A 19,816-nucleotide genomic window follows, 5' to 3' on the forward strand; every position below is an offset into this window, starting at 1 on the left:
AGGTGGGATGTAAAAGCAAGCATAGAATCGGTGGGCTGTGCTCACTGTTGGAAAAGTGGAAAGAAGCCTGCCTTTACTAAGAAAGATACTGTAATAATCTCGATACTGCTTTTACATGTCCTGCAGTGCTCACAAAGTGTCGCTGCTAGCAGTTAACCAGAGGACACAGTAAATCCTAATGTGAACTGGACTTCTGCCATAATAGTCTTGTTCCCTGTCTCTCTTCAACTCTGACAGTATCATCTTTATGAATTCCCTTTTGCTTCCAGTCAAATCATTCATGGTTTTATCAATACAACTTAATATGAACACAGCGTATTCTGTAGTGTGTCACCAATGCTGGGGCTCAAAGACAGAGTCCTTCTGCGCAGTGATGCAGAGAACCCGGTGGAGTAGGGTCAAGATTGTGTCCTTTTAATTTGACATTTTCATTTTTCTTCCAGGCATGGGTCATGGAGAGAGCCTGTTAACCCTTACTATGTCAACACGGGATATGCTCTGGCCCCAGCCACCAGTGCCAACGACAGCGAGCAGCAGAGCATGTCCAGTGATGCAGACACAATGTCGCTGACAGACAGCAGCGTGTAAGTAACCTTAATCTCTTGTGGCAATAAATGGGAGAATGGTGGCCGTTTCTTTAGTGGGGGTGCTGATTTTGTGTTAGACTGAGGGTGGCATTGCAACAGGTGGTATTGGGCAGAATATCTGACTTCAACAAGGTCACGATCATTCTGGTTTTCTTGTCAAGCTGAGTTGTTTTGTCACTGTGCAGGCAACGCAGCCTCGCTGTTCTTGGGAGTATTTGTGACATCAAACGATTTGAGTGAACTAAAATAAAAGATGTAGGAGTTCCGGCAGTGTTGCTTGCCAAGTGCAAATAGACATGAGCTCTCTTTGGATTCCTCTTCATCTTTGGGTTCCTCCTTGTCAGGATGAATCAGATGACAACCCCATCAAGACTTGTACCACTGCTCTTTTTCATGTCTTTTATCTCTTCAAAGTTCCCACTTGTTCCTGCAAACCACAGTATTTGGGTGGCTGATTACTGAAAAAAAGGCAGCATGACGAGTTCTAGTAATTGTTTTGCTGGAATACAGCTCGGGAAGCTCCTCAGACTTCTTATCCAAAGCTAAGGCAGAACTCAACTGTAGTTGTATCTCTGCGTTCAATTATCCTCTTTTTGTATAGTGAATCATAAGGAAAAGTTGGATTAGGACAGTACCTACAACTGGGGGGACTTGGGCTTACATCCATGGTCCTCACTGCAGACTTCCAGTGCTGCCTTAGTTGCCCTGTGCCTTGGGCCTGTCTGGAAACAGCTTTTCCTTCAAAGCACGTTGTAATAGCAACTGCAAGGAAATACCAGATTCTTCCTTTGAGTATATGTAGTAGAAAGAGTAAGTAGATTGAGAAGCTTTTGAAGACACAATACAATTTGACTAAATCTCTGTAGCTGGGCTATAGGATGCCACTGAAGGTGTGCTCAAGAACCCCAGCACCTGGGAAGCCATTCAGCCTGAGCTGGCAGAGGGTCCTGCAGAGCTGCCATCCTTCTGCAAGCACGTGCCAGCGTGGGCTGTGCTGGATGAGCTGGGTGTGCTGCATGTGCTGAGGCGGCAGAATGGGTCTTGAAGGCCAGGTAGGATCTTTTACATCATTGTTCCAGCCAGGCTGTGCTTTGCTACCCATTGGTTTGTTACCACAGGTTTGGAAGCTCTCTGCCTGTTCATGCCACAGCACGACAGTAAAGACTGGTACATTTGTTCTCGGCTAGTTCATCTAATCAGATGTTCTTGTGTGAGTACTTCACAACTGAAATGATCCCTGTGTGGCTTTAGTGGTTCAGAACTGCTTAAAAACTGAAACTGAGGAGTCTCCACATCATGGTTAGGGTCTGTATACCTATGGGAGCCTCCTCCCTCTGCTGCAGGTTTAGCAGATACCTGCTGCCATGCCTTAATGTAAGCCAAGCAAATGCATCAGTCCTTTTATCACTGAAGAAACTAAGAGAAACTTAAGAAACTAACCAAATGAGAATTCAAGGTATGCTTTCCCCAGTGGAGACAACTTACTGGGCAGAGTCCGCCTGCTGTGTCAGCTCTGTGTGCAAATGCATGCACCCTTAGGAATTTTCTCGTGTGATCATTTAAATAGATCATCCAACTTTTGGGGTTTCTACATGTTCAAAACCATGTGCAACAGTAGGAGCTGAGAATGTGCAAACAAGTTGATCTTTCAGCTCACCCTGGCTATGCTACAGTGACAACATCTGACTTGCCCGTTCATTTGATTCATTCATTCTTGACAGACATGCTGGTGAGGACAAGCTGAACTACACTAACTTATGCAGCCCTAAGGGCCTGTTCTCTCTATAGCATCCAACTTTATAGCTAATTATTAGATTGCTCAGTGATTAAAATAAAAATAAAGAAGAAACCTACAGCTTTCACACTGCAACTGTCCACCGTGCCTTAAAGTACTTTGGATACAAACTGCTGTCACAGGACAATAGTGTGTACTTGGCACAGCACTGAGCTTCAAAAAGATCTGTGGTGATGTCTCAGAGGTGTATCTGTGTCTACCTGCACTGACGTTGTGGGGTCATTGGAAGAGTGTTGCCAGCACAAGTCCGTGTGGTTTGGACTTTAAGGTTGGCCCTGCTTTGTGTGCAGGGCTGACCAAAGACCTCCAGAGGTCCTTCCCAACCAAAATTAGTCTTTGCTCAGGATTGGGGCCATTTCTTATTTGCAGAACTAGGCTTTCTAGGGAGCAACTGTTCTCATCTCACTGCCAGACACATAACACAAAACTTCATAAAGGTACCTAGGAATCCAGGCCATCTGTATTCCATTATCCACCTGCAAAAGTCTAGTGATGTAGAGAGTGAGGACAATGCACTTGCCGTATGCTTCAGGAATAAAGCAGCATCTGACATTCCCCTTTGTGAAGAAATTGCCAAAATTTTGACATCTGTAACACAAACACATGAAAATCCTGATAGTTGTGGCTCTGGGGAGCCAACAACTCTAAGTTAGCCTAAGAGATTCATCACAAAACTGGAGTTCAAAGTGTGAGGCCATTCATCTGTGCACTGCTAATGACAGTACTTTACAGCCAGACTTTTGATTCCCTAAAAGGGGAACAGTTTTACACCAGGCCTTTCTGCTGATACTCGGGATGACGCAGAGATTTTGGCTGACAACTTTTCTAGAGTCACTGTTTGGCATTCCATCCCTTCAATACGTTTCCCTTAATAAACATCACAAAAAGCAGGGTGGATACTAGCCTGTCTCCTGACGGAACAACTCTCGATGAAAGAATTGCCTCTGTAAATTCAGAATATTCTTATGCTGAAGTGGAAGCTACCACCACATAATAACCACCGCTTCTAGGTTAGGTCTGGTGACCACTGCATTTTTATGTAACTTGTACTGATAAGCTCCCTCCAAATCTTTTCCTGCTTTTTCTAGTTACTGCCCTCATGACAGAGCAGTGCATCTCACCTGTGAGATACCTTCCTTAAAGATGATCTGCAAAGGAATTAAAAATGGGCTGAGACTTTGTTGTTGCTGCTTCTCTGTGATGAAAAAAAGGATTTGGGGGAAAGTATTCAGTGTTTTGTCTGTTTTTTAGTAGTTCAAATGTGAACTGTCTTTCTGTAGAGCAGGAAGCCTTTGATTCTTTAAGCAAAGAATGACAGTTTTATGGAATTAGGAGACCATTTATTAACAGCAGTGCTGTAAACACAAAGCCCTCCAGGAGGCTCGTTTAGTCTCAGTGTGAATGTCGGGAGCTGTCACACCTTGTTCAAGAAACTTTCCAGCCTGTGTCATAAATGTCATCAATGGGTGCGCACCAAAACACAGCGGTTCATCCAGTTCATCCTTCGGTTCATCCAGTGAGCCAGTGAATCCGCGATGTGGCTGCAGACTCAGGAGAGCGGGCCACCTGCCTGCCCAGGCAGTGCCAGCGTGCATGCTGCTGGATAACCATGAAGGGACCTCAGGGACCCCTTCCCCTCGCAGTGCTCATGCAGCAGATCTGCCACCAGGCCTTTGCTTGCACTCTGTGCCAAGAGCATGAAGGTCATGACTCGTGCTTGTGCGCTTGAGATCCCTCAAACAGCAGCATGAGGGATCCGGCAGATGTGAGGTGGAACTCACAGCACTGGAACTGAAAGCCCTGGTGGATAACGAGACATCTGTATCTGCTGCAATAGCTCTAAGCAAGCCAGAAGCAGGCTTGCTGCTGGCTCTGTGGAGGCACGGAGATGTTTAGGAGCAGTTCTCGAGTCCGCTGGCACTAGCTCCTCGCACCATACCCGTGTTGCAAAATGGAGGATGCAGGTCAAAGTACCACGGGAGGTACTACAGAAAACTGTAGAGGACTGCTAATTTAAGGAGTCAGTGTAATACCAATCCAGCTGCCTTGTCACATACTTCTGTAATTCTTCAGACTCATCAGGTGATACGGAGGAGTATTCTGAAGCCAGCAGGGGTCATATAACTCTGTTATCAGAAGAAGCAGATGTAAGAACTCTTCAAAATTAATAAGCTTTTAGTGATTCCTTTTCCACTGGTCCATTGGCCTCATGGGGTTGCACTAATAGTTATACCTGCTAGAAGTTGTGATCATTTACACCCAAGTTCCTCAACCCCCTAATTTTTATTTCAGTAGCCATAATGTCTCCCTTTCTCAGGCAGAATTATTTTTGTTTCACCATCCTGTGCCTTCTTTATTCTTGGCTCCTTTTTCCTTTAGGCATTTTATCCCTTCTGTGCCCACCGCAGGCTGCTTCTAGGACTTTAATTATTGCTGATATATGTACTGCCTTCTGCTAATACCTAGCCCAATCTCAGCAGTTCCTTTTAAGTAAGTCTCAAAATCATAGGAGTGTACCTGTGATCTTTCTTTTTGTGCGTCTCAAACTGACTGCATGCAGATTCATCCCCTAATTAGGATTCTGGACATACAGCCTTGACCTTTGGCTTACAAAAACCGTGTCTGCATTAAATACTTGCTCTTCTTTACCAAATTGTGTTACAGTTTTACATGGTATTGCTGAACCTATCTGCCTCCTGACTTTCAAAGGAATTTTTGCCGAATTGCTTAAGGCAGCAGAAATGAAGAACAACCAGACGACGTCAGAGCAGGGACTCCTGCTGCTTGACAAGACTTGCATGTCTTGGTGCTTGTGCTTTGAATTTAGGCTTCCTCTAAGAAAAATGGCAACAAAAGCCTCATTTGGTGATGAGCAAGGTTTTTGTCTATGTATGCTGTTTACATATACAAGTCAGGCTCCATAATGAAGAAATCCAGCTTCTGCTCAGAGACAGTGCATGAAAGGTTTGGGATCCTAAGGTGGAAACCTCTGTGACCCTACGTCAGAGGAGCCTGTGTCTGGGCAATGAGGATGCAGACACAGGCTGATTGAGGAGAGCCCCAGCCCTCTAACAGGAAACTGAGGAAAGCGTGCCGATGCACAAAGAGCACGGCGTGGTGTCAGGCATGGCCTGCCACTGGTAGCCAGCTCAAGTTGGGGGAGAAGGCAAATCAGCGCCACACACTGCGCAGTTGCTTGTTCTTTGATGTACTGCATTTGTCGCCAGCTCCCTTCCAAGCTTTGATATTCTACCGATCGTGGCAAAGCAGGTTTTGGAAGTGTAATTTCCCCACAGGTTTCGTGCACAGCCCAACTACGGAAAACCGCTAGCAGAAGCCTGTATGATATTCTTGCCATCTGGCCCTCTGAGCTAGGTCAAACAGACAGAGGCAGGATTTTCAAAAGTGCCCAGCGCACGTATGTGCTTTTAAAAGTCATTTCCGTGGTACCCAATACAAGCACGCTTGCCTTAAAGACGAGTTTTCAACAGGATGTCATTCCTAGCACAAGTAAATATTGTAATGCGTTCAATTTATGTAATGAATATATTATCAGTCACTGTTGTTGGAGGGGTTTTCATTTTAAGTAGCTTAAAAAACATTGCTCTTAAATACCTAGGCTCTGCTGATTGTTTTTCAGTCTTCCTGTGCCATACAAATTCCTCTGCCTGTGTAGGCAAACCAGCTTTGGTCCTCTGCTGAAAACTGTTTTTATAACAGGAGCAGCAGCTGTGTTGTTTTAGCTGTTTCGTGTGGAGGTGCAGCCTGGAGAGGACCCGGTGCCATGCTCCTTGCAAGCACTAGCCCGGCTGCTGTGCATGGCCACCAGGGCAGCAGAGTCACTTGCCTGCTGGGGGCTGCCAGCCCGGCCTCAGGCACATGGCAGCACTCACAGGTGCTGCTACACAGTCTGTGATTCCTCTCTTGGATAACCCCTGGTGTCAGCAGCGCCTTTCCTAAGGGGAGGAGGCAGCCGCTGGGCAGGAGGGCTTGTCACAGCAGAGATACTCGAGGGAAACCAAGGCAGATCTAGGTATGAAGGCACCAGGCAGAGGCTGAAACGCATTAAATCGCCCCGTGATGTTCCAGTTCCAGTGCAGAAATGCCTTAGGTCAGCATGGTTCTTCTCTTTATTTCTGCAGGCGCTTACAACAGTGAATGAGAGGTCGTGTCTCTTAGCCTGGCGTTGTGCTCCAGCTAAACGAATAATAACCATGCTCCTCTCACTGGGTCTCATCACCTCATACTCTTTCTGCTGGGTCTCATCGCGTGTCCTGACCGCCCTCGGCTGGATATGGGCTTTGCCTTCCCAGGCACCGGTGGCATGGCTCAGCCAGGGTCCTCAGCATGGTGCCCCAGGGTCCCTTCGCCCCAAATCAAGTCAGAGCACCCAGAGCACAAGTGGCCGTGTCCCAGAGTGAAATGGTTTAGAATAGTGGTTGCTGCTCCCCAAAATCTTGCAGAGGAAGTATTCCTCAGATGGCTGGCCTTTGGCCAAAATGCCTGGCCATTTCCCTTCGTGCTTCTTGATGTGAGAAAGGTCTCTTGGTGACAGTGGTGCTTTGCTAAGAGTAATCGGTAGAAAATATTGGCTTCTCTGCCGATTTGTTTCCTGTCTTTCCTATGGTCAGTGATCCTGAATGACGTTGAGTTCTGCTCTATTTAAACAAGTTAAACAGCTTTTTAATTTAAAAGACCCCAGATGATGATTTTCCAACTTGTTAGGCTTAATGGTTAAATTTGGAGGCTTTCTGTGGAGGAGCAAAGAAGGCGCCTGGTGGTAGCATCTGACTGCCAGGCAGCAGCAGACCCTCTGTGCCCATCGGGGGCTCCTGCAGGTGGGTTTGGGGGGCAGAGGAGGGGAAGCCACCACATTGCCAGAACAGCAAACCAACTGCACTCTCACTAAATAAATGATAGAAATGCCCATGTTTCCCACACTGCATTTTAGCATGAAACTTTCTGGTGCGAAAGAAAATCACATGATGAAACAAGTAAAAACAGTTTGGAAAGTTTTACTTTAAAAGGAGATGTGCTCTAAAAAAGTTTATATATATATATATATATTATTTCTCTATCTATTGAAAATATCTCAAAGCAAGCTACCTGACAAAAGGAAAACAAAAGTATGGTATTGGTTTTCCTTGCTTTTCCCCCATCTATTGAATAAGGTTTTGTTGGGATAAAATTAAAGTGCTTATCTTTGAATTTGCTTCCTCTGGTTGAGTTGGCACAGTACATTGAACGAAGGAATGTTCCAAGTTCAGAGGTGGCATTGGGGAATCTAGTTAAAATGACATCAAAGGCAGCACAGCAGGGCTGAACATGTGTTTGAAGCCGGATAGATTAGAGGCCATTATCAGCCTTTCGCTACTGTGCTCTGAACAAAAGTCGCTCTTTCCGCTGGGACTGCTGCTGTGGAGAATAAAAAAAAAAAAAAAAAAAGAAAAAAAAAAGGAAGAAAGAAAGAAAAATTGCGCCTTCTAGTATAATGCTGCTTTTCCCGTGAACGTCCATGCGGCCACAACGCTGAAGTTGTGTTCCAGTGCCCGGGTTTTGTGTGGCAGTTAAGCTGATCTCTTGTTTATTGATTCTGCCCGGCAATGGCTAAAATCATTCCCCAGCAAAGGCAAGTCAGTAAAAATCGTCAGTGCTTTTGTTCCCATCCATTCTGGAAAAAAACTGTGTCTTGATACGATGAAACTGTTGAACCACTGTGACTCTACGTTATTTTTCAAATGGAGGTTCATCATTAAAGAAAATGAAGCTTTCTAATGAAAGCTATCGTGATCGCCTGTTGTTATAGCAACACTCTGCAAAATTGCTCTGCTCTTGTAAAGTGTCATTGACTGGGCGCAGCGGAGGTGATGCTCTGAGCCATGCTCTGCCTCCTCCTGCATTACCTGCAGCCGGTAGCCAGAGCTGTAATTAGCCAGACTAATTCTCTGTTTTGTCATTTGTCTTCCTACAAAAAAACACTTGTCGTTAATCATGGTTTTTATTTTATTTTAATGCATTTAATTTTGAATGCCAGGGTTACTGAATGAAATTGCAGTCGTATGGTGCAGTTTGGTCACGGGAGCAAATTCATGGCAATTCTGTATGGAGCCTCGTTTCCAAAGAGTAGCTGGGGCAGCAGGCACCACAGACACGGACGGGGCTCCTGTTTGGGAAAGAGAACTGATGGTGACAGTCCTTGCCCGGGCTCATGCTTGTAACTCTGGAGGTTTTCAGGCAAAAAAATACAGTAAATTGCGTTTTCCTTGCCAAACATCACGTAGACTTTGAAAATCTGCTCATGTGAGCTCATTAAACTGTTTTGCTTATGTTCTCAAGAAACAGCTGTGCTTAGCAGTTGAGGGGGTTAGGAGCTTACCTAAAAGCCAAATGTACTTACAGTTGGCTTGTGCAAACATCTTGTCCTGTAAGATGCACTTTGACTGAATTGGTCACCAAGATGCGTAGGGTAGCGACTGGAAGAAGGCAACGTATGTGCATGGAACTTATTTCATATTTGTGACAAACTAAACCACTCCATTCATTTCCACACACTTCCATGACATTGCCATTACTGAATAAGCAGAATCTGTAAATTAAAAGAGGAAAATTCCAAATTGCCAAGCACTAGGAGGGCATTTGTTTTTGCACTAGTTGATTTTTCTCAAAATAACCCCGTTTCACTAGGACATGAGCCCATTTCCTTATCTCATAACTAAGCTCCACTTCAATTGCGTTCTTCTCATCCTGTGATGGTTTCAGTGGTGAAAACAAAACGTGGTTCCTTCCTTTTCCTGAAGCTATACCCGGTCAGTGATGCTCTGCCGCCGGCAGTGCTCAACACAAAGCCTGGGAGCTGTGACCCCTCTGAACACCCCATTGCTGGGACCCAGCGTGCCCCCAGGCCCCATGTTTGTGGAAGGGCCTCAGCAGTGGGTCTGTACCACCCTGCAGCTCGTGGCAGAACCACGAAGCCAGTTGCTGGTCTTTCTGGGGACAGGCTCGTTGCTACCGGTCTCCTTCCCTCCACCTTTCTCTGCAGACACCTCCATCACCAGCTTTTTCATCAAGGGAACAAACAAACTGAGCAGAGCTGGTTAGCCTGCATGCTGCTGCCCATGGCTACACCAGCCTCCTCTATGGCAAGCACTGGATTTTTTCACCCAATAACTTCAGTATCAAGTCTGTCATTTCTAACTGAGCTAAACATCATCTTAAAAGCCATGAAGTCAACCCTTTGCTTTGATAAGCCATTTGAGAAATTACCATGTTCTTTTCAAAACATACACCTTGTTCCCTGACCAAGTTCCCCTCACGGAGCTCCCACTCCTCCTCCTCCTCCCCCTGTTCCTAGCCTGCCCTGTGGTTTACTGTGTACATTGCTGTCTCTTTTGTAGAAAGCAACCAACTATAAAAGGTACCAGGATGCAGTCCAAGTCCTTCTCCCTGCCCTCTACCTTGGGCAACAGTTGCAGGAGTCCTGCCTCACTCAGCTCCCAGTGGATGCTGTGTAAGTGCCCCTGGTAGGGAGCTCCAGGGACCCGGAGGAACACCATTCCCCATATCGTTCCTCTTGCTCTGTTGCACTCGCCCTGGGCATGTGAAGCCTTTCTCAGACTCTTAAGAGGTTTCCTTCCTGCCGTTCTGTGGCAACAGGGCTTCAATGAATGTTGTGTGATGGAGACCATCTAACGAAAGGCACTAAAGCAGGGCGTGTTGTTGCTTTATTCTGGCAGAGATGGGATCCCACCATACAGACTCCGGAAGCAGCATCGCAGAGAGATGCAGGAAAGTGCCAAAGCAAATGGACGTGTGCCACTACCTCACATTCCTGTAAGTAGCACTATCTCCTTCTGCAAAGGTAAACATGCGAAGTGCGTGAGATCTCTAGCACGCATTTGCTCTGCTTGCTCAAGTTTAACCTCCGTTAGCACTGCATTCATCTGGGGATGGGAATCCACTGTGCTGAGAAAGGGCATGTAAGAGGAGGAAAGCTTGGTAGTCCTCTGCCAGCCTCATCACCCAGGGGTACCCAAAACACAATTTTCTTAAGTGCTTGGTCAGTAGCCAGTTTCTTCAGGACAAGAATGGAAGCGCAGGCTGGCTGAGGTGGCTGGTGTCTGCCTGCAAGTAGGCTGGGGGGACAGAGATGTTTGTGGGAGGGGTAGGAGGCCACTGGGCACGAAGGCTGATGTAGCCAAAGTCAGGTGGGGAAAAATGCAGCTGTCCTGAGCAGTATTCCTGCAGTGGGTAGCAAAAGGGAGCAAAAGGGAGCTCTAAGCTATTCTCAAGGACTCTGCAAAGCCTGTCTGGGAATACGTGGTAGGAAAGCAAAGAAGGTGCAGACATAAGTATTGCCAGTTGTCTGGTATTGTCTCCCCAGTTGCTTCAGGTAAGCAAACAGCTTTTGGAAGATGAGGCTTCGGGGCTCTGCAGCACCATCTGCAGCTCTGCTTATTATATTCTTTCTGTGAGAAGTTACAGGTGACATTTAATATATAGCAGGGAATAAAGGTGCTTTTTTTCCCTTTGGACAGCTGGACTCCAGCACAAAACAAATTGGGAAAGAAAAAAAAAGCCTCCATCTGCTTTTTCCAGAAGTGCCTTCAAACTTGACACAGCTGTTCCCATCCTGCCTGCTCAAAGCAGCACAATGCAAGCAGAAATACACCCTCGTTTTAATCTGATTTAAAAAAAAATCACTCTTTGTTTTCCTTTTTAAATTAGATTATTTGCCTTAGATTTAAGAGGGTCTCCTATGCTTTGATCACTGGGTTGACAATAAAAACCCTGGCTGTGGACACTCACTAGCCATCCTTGCTTAGTCACCTCTCTTTTCATACAGTTGCTTTTGCAGTGTGGTTGCTGTTGAAAAGGCTGGCTGGGTGCCTTTTTATTTCACTTGATGCAGTTTTTACTGTAAGCACTGCTTTGTTAGAGTGGAAGTTTGAAAGCTTGGCCTTTATTTTTGTTGTTGTTGTTGTTGCTGTTAGTGAACAGTGGGAACTACTGAGTGAATGTTCTCTGACTTCAAAGCTTGTCAGAGGTTTTACCTTTTGGATAAAAATAATAGTGGGTTTCTGTTGATCGTGTGCACTGGCAATGCCTCAGTGAACTGCAGGTTATAAACTCAGAGTATGGAGCATTAAATATGTATAGTGAGCTGTTCTTTAACAAACTTCCATCTGCCAAACATTTCTTTTGTTAAAATGAGTAAGTGTCATTCCAGCAGCAGTTCCTTGCAGACTAATTAGTTTTACTTAGCATTAAATTTTATCGACCTTTTTGGAAACCAGTTAAAAGGGGGTGGGAGGGTAAAAAACAAGGTTTAAATTGGCCACCTGCTGCTTATAAATTTATATATTATCCTACTTATCTACACAGTCTTTTAGAATTACATATTCCTTCTAAACTACATACAGACGCTTCACAAGGATTTTTCTATGAAACACTCAGTGTTCCCATTAGATTCTGTGCTGTAATTTTAAATCCCAGGCAAAAAGGCATCTTGACGCATATTTTTATGGGAGTGGAAGACTGAGAAGTCAAGTTAGTTCTAGTCTTTCTCCAGGGAATATAAGTTTAGTTCAGACACTCTGGCACCTCCTGCCAGCCAATTACTGACACAGAATTGGCATCAACTTCAGAGAGGCACTGCTCTGCCCTCACTTATCAATCAGCCAAGAAAGGAGAAGGTAATTAGACAATATGTTTTGACAACACCAGTGTGAAATGTTATGAAGTTAGTCTTTTAAAATCACCTCTAACTGCAAGTTTATTGAATTAAACTTACCCAATTAGCAAAGAGCCATGCAAATGTTTCTTCAAGTGTTGCTTTCTAAAGCCAGTGGTTAGGATATCATGCAGCCCGTAGCTAGAGCAGTCTCTGTGAGCTGCCTGGACCTGGCGGTTAGCGTGCTTTTAAACATGGAGCAGTGACTAAATTGCAGCCTTTGAGTGAAGGTCTTTATGGGCTCATATCTAACCAGTATAGCCAGAATCCATACCAGTAAGTGTTGCAGAGTGCATGGTGTGTTTTCCTGCTGATAGTAGAGAACCTCCTACCTCCAAAAAGTCGTTTTAGAAGTCCTTTAGAGACCTTACTGTTCCCTGACAAATGAGGTGTGGGGCTATTATGCAAAATTCTGAAAGAACTTATATTGCTTTTAATAGCAGCACTATTTAGGTCTTTATTTTATTCAGGTCTAGAAGCTATAAACTGTAGTTATAGGAGATTGCCTGCTAGTTTCATCAGCCGTGCTGCCTCCAGACAAGTTTTAAACAAGTTTTAGTCATGTAGGATTCCCCACTATGTAGCAGGAGATTTTAGTGCATGGACAGCAGTGTTCTGCGTATTCCATACTTACAAACTTAAAAACACTCTAAGTTGGGAAAAGTTGTGTTTTCTGAAATGGCGCTGTGCCCAGGAATGCAGCAGGTGAAGGTTTCTAGCAAGCAACAAGACCTTTATTTTGTGCCTCTCCCAGGAACCTATTACATAGTGGGTGCCTGTTGCTTTTTATGTGATTTTTCCATCTTCCTCTAGGATTTGAGCAAAGTCTTGGGGCAGTAAGAAAGGAAAGAGCAGGCAAATGCCCAAAGGAGGAGGAGTAAAAGCCCCAAGAATGCAGGGCCTTACCTGTGCTGTTGTACTGTATTTACCCTAGCTCTGGCATGCAGCAGTTCCCAGGACAGGGTAAACACCATTTTCTCCCTGGCAAATTCAGAAAAATACAACCTCAAGCATTATGGCTTGGGATTCCTTTTTTTGTGTGTGTAATTTTGTGTTTGTTTACTTGCATGAAGAAGCCATTTTGTAGCTGTAGAGCTCCCATCAAGTGGAGCTCTCCTGTCCTGCCCCCAGTCAAGGAAGCTGCGAGCATGTTGCACGGTTGTCCTGTGAGAAGGGACACTCAGCCTTCCCAGGAGGGTGTCCTGTGCGCAGAGGTGACTTCCATGGTGTCCTTTAGTGGAACAGGATTCGAGCGACTACTCTGCAGTGCTGTACAAGTGAGGAGTGGACAGGATGAGGAGCCCTGGTCTCATTCTGCCTGGGTGGCTTCTGCTCCTGCAAGCTGGGGACGTGCTCGGAATTCCCATAATCCGATGTGTGTCCTTCTCAAATGCCTCATGGCAGTGGGACTCTGCTAGTCCCTGAATGCTACTAGGGTGGATGCTGAAGTCCAGCTACCCATGAGCTCTGCCACAGTTGTTTCTGGCACAAAAACACCAGTTGCCCTTTAAAAACATATCCCACAATGGAATACGTTAATCTGGGAAACGTAGAAGTTGAAAATTTCTTTCCTCTTGTGTTATCTAACTTGCCATCTCCACTTCATCTCCAAGACTGACTTCTGATCTAACATCGGCTGCTTGAGCATCATGGAGGCATCAAACCTGTAGAAGGCATTTGAGATTTATCAACATGTAATTCTTTGGCCCAGTCAGGTCTGTCAGAACTGGTTCAGCATGGATCCCCGGGGCTGACTGAGACCTCTGCCCAGTGGTAACACTGGAAAAGTTATTTCATCTTAGAGCAATTGAGGTTTTTTCTCCCCAAGGGGAACCTGCAAGCCACAGCGAGATTCTTCTCTTTCAGCCTTTTCTTTTCTTTATAGATCATAGTAAAATCACTGTCACTGTGATGAGGCTGAAAAGGTGGCATAAACTCAGTTGGGAAGAAAGAGTGAGGAAGGACAGAGTACAACTTCAGCAGTCCCAGCTATCAGCCCTGGAGACAAATGTGCAGATCCTTGCCTGAGGTTTCATTCAGCTTTGAATGCTGAGCTGGCAGCTTTATCATGTTTCTTCACCTCACAGTGGAGGTGAGAAGCCCACTCAAGCCTTGAAGAAACACAGCTCAGCATAAGTGGTGTTCCAGACGAGGCACTAATTTAGGAAGACAATGTGTTCAGATGCAGAACCTGGTCTTCAAACCACAGTTTCTCAAAGAAGGGGAAATCCATCAAAACCCAAGACCTGCATCTGCCTCATGGAGAAAATCCATGCAACTCTCATTCCATCAGCTCCAAGAAAAGATGGAAGAAACATGATAGCAGGTGCTAAATGGAACAACTTGGGTGCTTGTATATCTAGCGTGTTCTTAGCATGCTGATTCTTCCCAAAGCTACCAGAGCTTCAGACACTTCATATGTCCAGGAGAGAGGACAGCGTTCTGGTGATAGGTACACCGAGAAATCCTTCCTAACAGTTGATTGAGAAGATTGACTAAGTTGACTAAGAAAGATTACTTCATCCAGAACAGTTCAAACTATTTCTTTCTTGCCAGCCCATCTGGCATTCAGCCTCCCGTCCATTGTTCTCTGTAACCTCCCCAGCCCAGCATGGTTTGGTTCTGGACAGACCCTGTCTGAACTAGTGGCATTAAATAAAAGTGGATAAATAATTAAATAAAACATTAGATAAAACAACTTCAGATAAAACATTAGATTAAACAGCAATTCTTTAAGACAGAGTGCTTCCTTTCTAGCTTGTTGACACAAAAAGGCCAGAGACCTCATTCTGGTCCAGACTGGAGGGCTGTATCCTCCAAAAACAGTGGGTGTTGGACCAGCCAGCTCTTGGAGAATGCTGCATCCTTTACTTGGAACAAAAGCATTTGGAGCCCCTCTGATTTTAGAACAATAAACAGCTTATTTATGACTCCCTTGCAGGGCTCTGTATGCCCACGAGGAGACAGGGGCAGGTTCAAAGTCCTGAAGCTCTGACAGATCCTCCTCTGGGCACAGGCTCAGCCTGGCTGGATTTTGGTAAAACGTGTCTCCTTTCCTAAGTTGGGCCTGTCATTTGATAAAAGTTTCAAACCCTTTGTTGTCTTAAGCTTTTTGAACCAGGTCAATGCAGTATGTGATTACTGCCCAGAGGAGATAGCAGTGGGCTGTATTGTTTCAGCGCAGGGATTTTGCATTCATTATTCTCCAATACTGTTAGTATTTGGGGAAGTCTGTGTAGCTCATCCTTTGAGCTAGGAATAAAATCAGAGCTGTGGCAATTCAGAACATCATTTTGCTTGGTAGCTTTCTGCAAGTCACCGTTATGGGTACTCACCAGGAAAATACTGCGCACGTGCTGTGCTCTTCATCCATGGTCAAGTGAGATTTATTTCAGCTCAACTGATGGGCAGGGAGATGGACAGAGACTCTCACAGGGACTGCTTCCCACTGGGGGCTGCATCTTCCACTGTCAGACAGGCTGCTCTAGGACCTGTGCACGCTGTTGTGCTGAGCGGAAAGCCAGAAGGACAAGGTAGTGTGGTTTTGCACGCACAGCAGTTTATCAAAGAGAGAGGAAAACGAGTTTACTGTATAGGTTCTTAGGCTCAATTATTTTCATTTATGTAGTTTAGCTTCAGTCACTACCAGGCTTTGAGAGACTGTGGATAAATGTGCTGAATTATGATGTAAAAGGCCAAAATTGTCCTATCAAGCTTTAGTGACCCTGAACTTCTTCAGGTACTCATTGGAGTTGGAGCTGCAGTCCTTAAGCATTGCTGGGCCTGGAGGAGCTGCCTTATTTTACCAGGACTGAAACATGCAGGTTAACAAACCTCAATGTTTGCACCTGCTGCAGCAGCAGACTGGGTGCTTGGGAGAGATTTTCTTTGAGGACGTTGCACTGCGTCAAGGGCTATGAAAATAATGGGAAATTCTTTCCTGATTCTGCTTTTCTGGGGAAGCTGCTGCAATAGCTGCAACAGGGAGATCTGAGCCTGTATCTGCTGAGCCCTGAATTCTTCCCCTGCACCCGGAAAGCTCCTAACGGCATGGTGCCTGCTCTGAGCAGGGCTTGGTGCTGCCGTCCCATAAACAACCGCAGGGAAAGTTGACGTGTGTGAGGTGGCAGGAGGGAATGAACACATCGCTGGACTGGTTGTGACTTGTCAGGTGAAAGATTGCTGGCATTGCTGGCCATTTCTGGAATTGCTGGCATTACCTCATGGCACAGACAGTGTTCAATGTTTGGGGCTCGCTTGCTGATGGAAGCAGACTCCCCTAGCCAGAAGTGCTTCCCCAGATATTTGAGGAATGGGGAAACATCACATGGATCCCAGAGGCTCCCCACTGAATAACAGAGCAGGAACCATCTCTATTGGGTCTTAACCCTGTGGCCATGCACAACTGAGGCATGTTTCTGAACTACACGAGCTCTGGACAGTAGGATACAAATTTTCTGTCCTTCCAAAGGGAAACGGTATTTTGCCCTCACGCTTGTTATCTGGGTTATTTCCCTTCTCTTTAGTGAGGGACAGCACTTTGCCCTGGATGAAGGGGATGGTTTGTTTGGGGCTGTTGCCTTTGGCGGCATTCCCAGCTCTGTCGGGTCCAGTCCTGCCTGGGACAGCTTCAGGTCGCTGTGTCGGCCCCTTGCTTTCCATGCACAGCGAGCGCACTGTGCGGGCAGTCCTTTCACCTGCAGAGCTGCCTCGTGTCCGCAGGCATCCCGCAGGGACCCCACGGCCCAGCACCACCCAGTGTGAACAAGGAGATGATAGTGGAAATTGAAGTTTGTTGGCAGGGTTAGCTGAGTTTTAATCTCAATGGGCAAAACAAGCGGTGCTTTTAATCTGAGACATGATAACTTAACTTGGGTGTCATAAAAGATGTCTCCAGCTTCTCAGTGCCATAAGTGGGATACTTGCTGCCTTTATTTTTCTTCCCCCTGCCTTCCATTCGGCAGTTGGCAGAAAGAGAAAAACAATATGATTTGCATGTTCTTGTTAGTTTGGAGGCAAAGCATTATTTTAGTCTTCTGCATTGGTCTTTAAGCTGGTTCAGGGTAAATTCGATTGGTCTCTAATCCTCCTTTAAAGATTCCAAGCTCGATTTCTGCTTCTGGTGCTTCATTTGTTCCTCACTATGAGTTATCTTGTGTCTTCATATTTAATTTTATCTCTAGCCCTATGAAGTATTTATTTCTCTCATGCTGGTGTTGAAATATTTGAATGCAGGTTTTTATACTGTTGAGTTTTCCCTATATTTTTCCTCCAGATTATTATTTTCTCTCTGCTGTGTCGTTTTATTTCTTCTACTAGCAGAGTAACAAAATAATTCAGAAGGGATGAAAAAGAGGGAAAAAAATACAGTGGCTGTCAGCTTGATACTTCACTGCACAAACTTCTTATCTCAGAGCTCAGGAATTTAGGAACAAGGTAACTCAGCATAAGGAACTGAGAGTGCCCTTGAACTTTATTCATTTGTTCACACAGAGCAGGCAGAAAAATGGTATCTCTGTGCTTGTGAGGTTGCCAGAGACTGCTGTATTGGTAAAGCAAGGAGGGAATCTTTGCACAGCTCTGAAAAGATGAGATGCAATCATGCCACGGCTGGGCTCTGATAAGAGAGGATGCTTTATGGGAACCTTTCGTGGCTGGGTAGATTTTAGCAGAAGCTGTGCTGGAAGATGGAGGAAAGCAAGATTTCTTGGAGATGGCTGGATTTCTGCTCCTTTCTGCTCGTGAGCTAGATTTGCAGAGACTGACAGGCACACACACTGATCCACCTGTGGTAAGCTGAACATGTGTGCAGCAGAGTTCTGTCAAAGTGAAAACATTACTGTAAGCGTATTCTATTCTTATTGGCTGTGTATAATTTTATATTCTTATTGGCCATGTATAATTTTGAGAGTTATCATGCACATACATCCCAAAATGGAGTCTGATGCCAAAAGAGCTTGCTGATTGTGGCTATTGGAAACCTTTCCCTTATATGAGGGGGTGCACAGAGCTGGTGCTGGAGAGGAAGCTTGTGGTAGTGGCTCAGCTTCCAGCCTGTCAGTCCTAGGCTGCACCTCGGTGTCTGCCAGCTTGTCCTCCCTGAACTCCCACTGGAACGACTGGCATTTCCAGTTGTTTAAGCCTCCAAAATAAATGTGTGATTTTCGTGCACCTTTTGCTAACCCCTAGTATGTTTTTCCTCCAGCGTACGTATCGAATGCCAAAGGATATCCATGTTGAACCAGAGAAGTTTGCTGCAGAATTGATCAATCGTTTGGAAGAAGTACAAAAGGAACGTGAAGCAGAGGAGAAGTTAGAGGAGCGCCTTAAACGTGTTCGAGCGGTTAGTAATCTCCTCGCCTCTTGTGCTAGCCTGGAATTTGTTTGCTTTGTATGCAGCAGGAAGTTTTCAGCTGCTGTGGAAGCAACCTGGGTGACCACGTTCGTCGCTTGCTTGTGGGTTCCTGAAGGCTTTCTGTCTCTAGTTAAGGGTTGTGGGTGCTCTCCATCTTCTTTGGTGCCCTTGCTCTCCTGTCCATCACAGACTTTGTAAGCCACCCCTTCTATGCAAGGATGGGGACAATGTAATGGGGGTTCGCTTTCCCCTATGGCATTTTGCATGATCCCTATTTCCCTTTTGTGTGGCAAACAGATGGCAGATGATGTTATGCTTGGAGGCATTTGTGTGTGCCAGCAGCCCATTTCTACCAAAAAGGAAAGGGTTCTGCCTGTTAGTGCTTAGCGTATTCCTAGCCTAGCATCCAGAAATCCTCTCCTGGCCAGAGCAATGCAATGACTTCACCTGGGAAACCCAGCCCATTGCACTGCGTGCTGTGAGCCCTTGTGCCTCTGGGGCCATTCAGAGCTTGAGTACTTGGTAGGTGAATGCTACCAAGGGAAGGTAGGTGAAGGGTTCTAAGGGAAGCTTGCAAAGCCTTCAGCTCCACAACAAGCTCCATAAGGGAGTTTGGTTGTCTCATTCCCTGCGTGAGACACGCTGTGCTGCAGTATTGATGCTTTACCGTTTCTTCTGAGGTACGGCATCTCACACGTTTATCTTGTGCTGGAGATACAGGAGCCTTTACAGAGGACATGACAGTGTTACTGAACGTCACAAATGTCAGCGTAACTACAGCCCCATGTGAAGAGGTTCTGGGTCCCTGCAGTATAATAGCTGCTGGAGCTGTGAGGCAAAGGCTCTGTGCTTAGTATACCCTGCAGCTCTCCTTTAAAGAGGTGTCCGTGCCTATGTCAGCTTGCTCTGTGCTTTTAGAGAAGCTGAGTCTCTATGGCTCCAGGGCAGACCCTTCAAGCACATTAGAGTATTTTTAAATATTCATCAATGATTTTAAAAGTTGATTTAGTAGCGCTTTAAACAGAAAAAGATCTGTAGGTTGTAGTATTCGCTTTAAATCGCATATGTATTCAAATGCAGAGAAATGAGGAAGGCAGAGTAACCTCTAAGCTTCACTCCAGTGCCAAGCATTATCCAGCAAACTTGCTGCATTTCTGTGTCGAGCATCTAGCCAGAAAAAGACCAGCAAGGTCCTATTCTCTGATTAGATTCCTGCTCTTCCAGAATTGGGCTATTTTCCTCTCCCATAACTAGTGCTTTGTAGACAAAGCCAATGTGACCAGCAACACTTCCCGCTAACCCAGTCCCCTTCTCCTGCTCCCACTGGTACATTGCTGCCCCCCACCTGT

At 45.6% G+C, this 19,816-nt stretch overlaps 1 protein-coding gene across 7 annotated transcripts in view; it reads left to right on the forward strand.

Moving 5' to 3' along the window:
* AXIN1 (axin 1) overlaps positions 1–19,816 on the forward strand; it is a 77,516-nt gene that overhangs the window by 40,670 nt on the left and 17,030 nt on the right. For all 7 annotated transcript variants that reach the window (XM_084537109.1, XM_084537105.1, XM_084537103.1 and 4 more), the window contains 3 exons: positions 444–584; positions 10,116–10,212; positions 18,318–18,455. In XM_084537109.1, coding sequence (XP_084393235.1) covers positions 444–584; positions 10,116–10,212; positions 18,318–18,455 — 376 coding nt within the window. The remainder of the gene's footprint in view (positions 1–443; positions 585–10,115; positions 10,213–18,317; positions 18,456–19,816) is intronic.

The sequence above is a fragment of the Aythya ferina genome, assembly GCF_964211825.1.
Source record: "Aythya ferina genome assembly, chromosome: 15".
Classification (NCBI taxonomy): domain Eukaryota; kingdom Metazoa; phylum Chordata; class Aves; order Anseriformes; family Anatidae; genus Aythya; species Aythya ferina.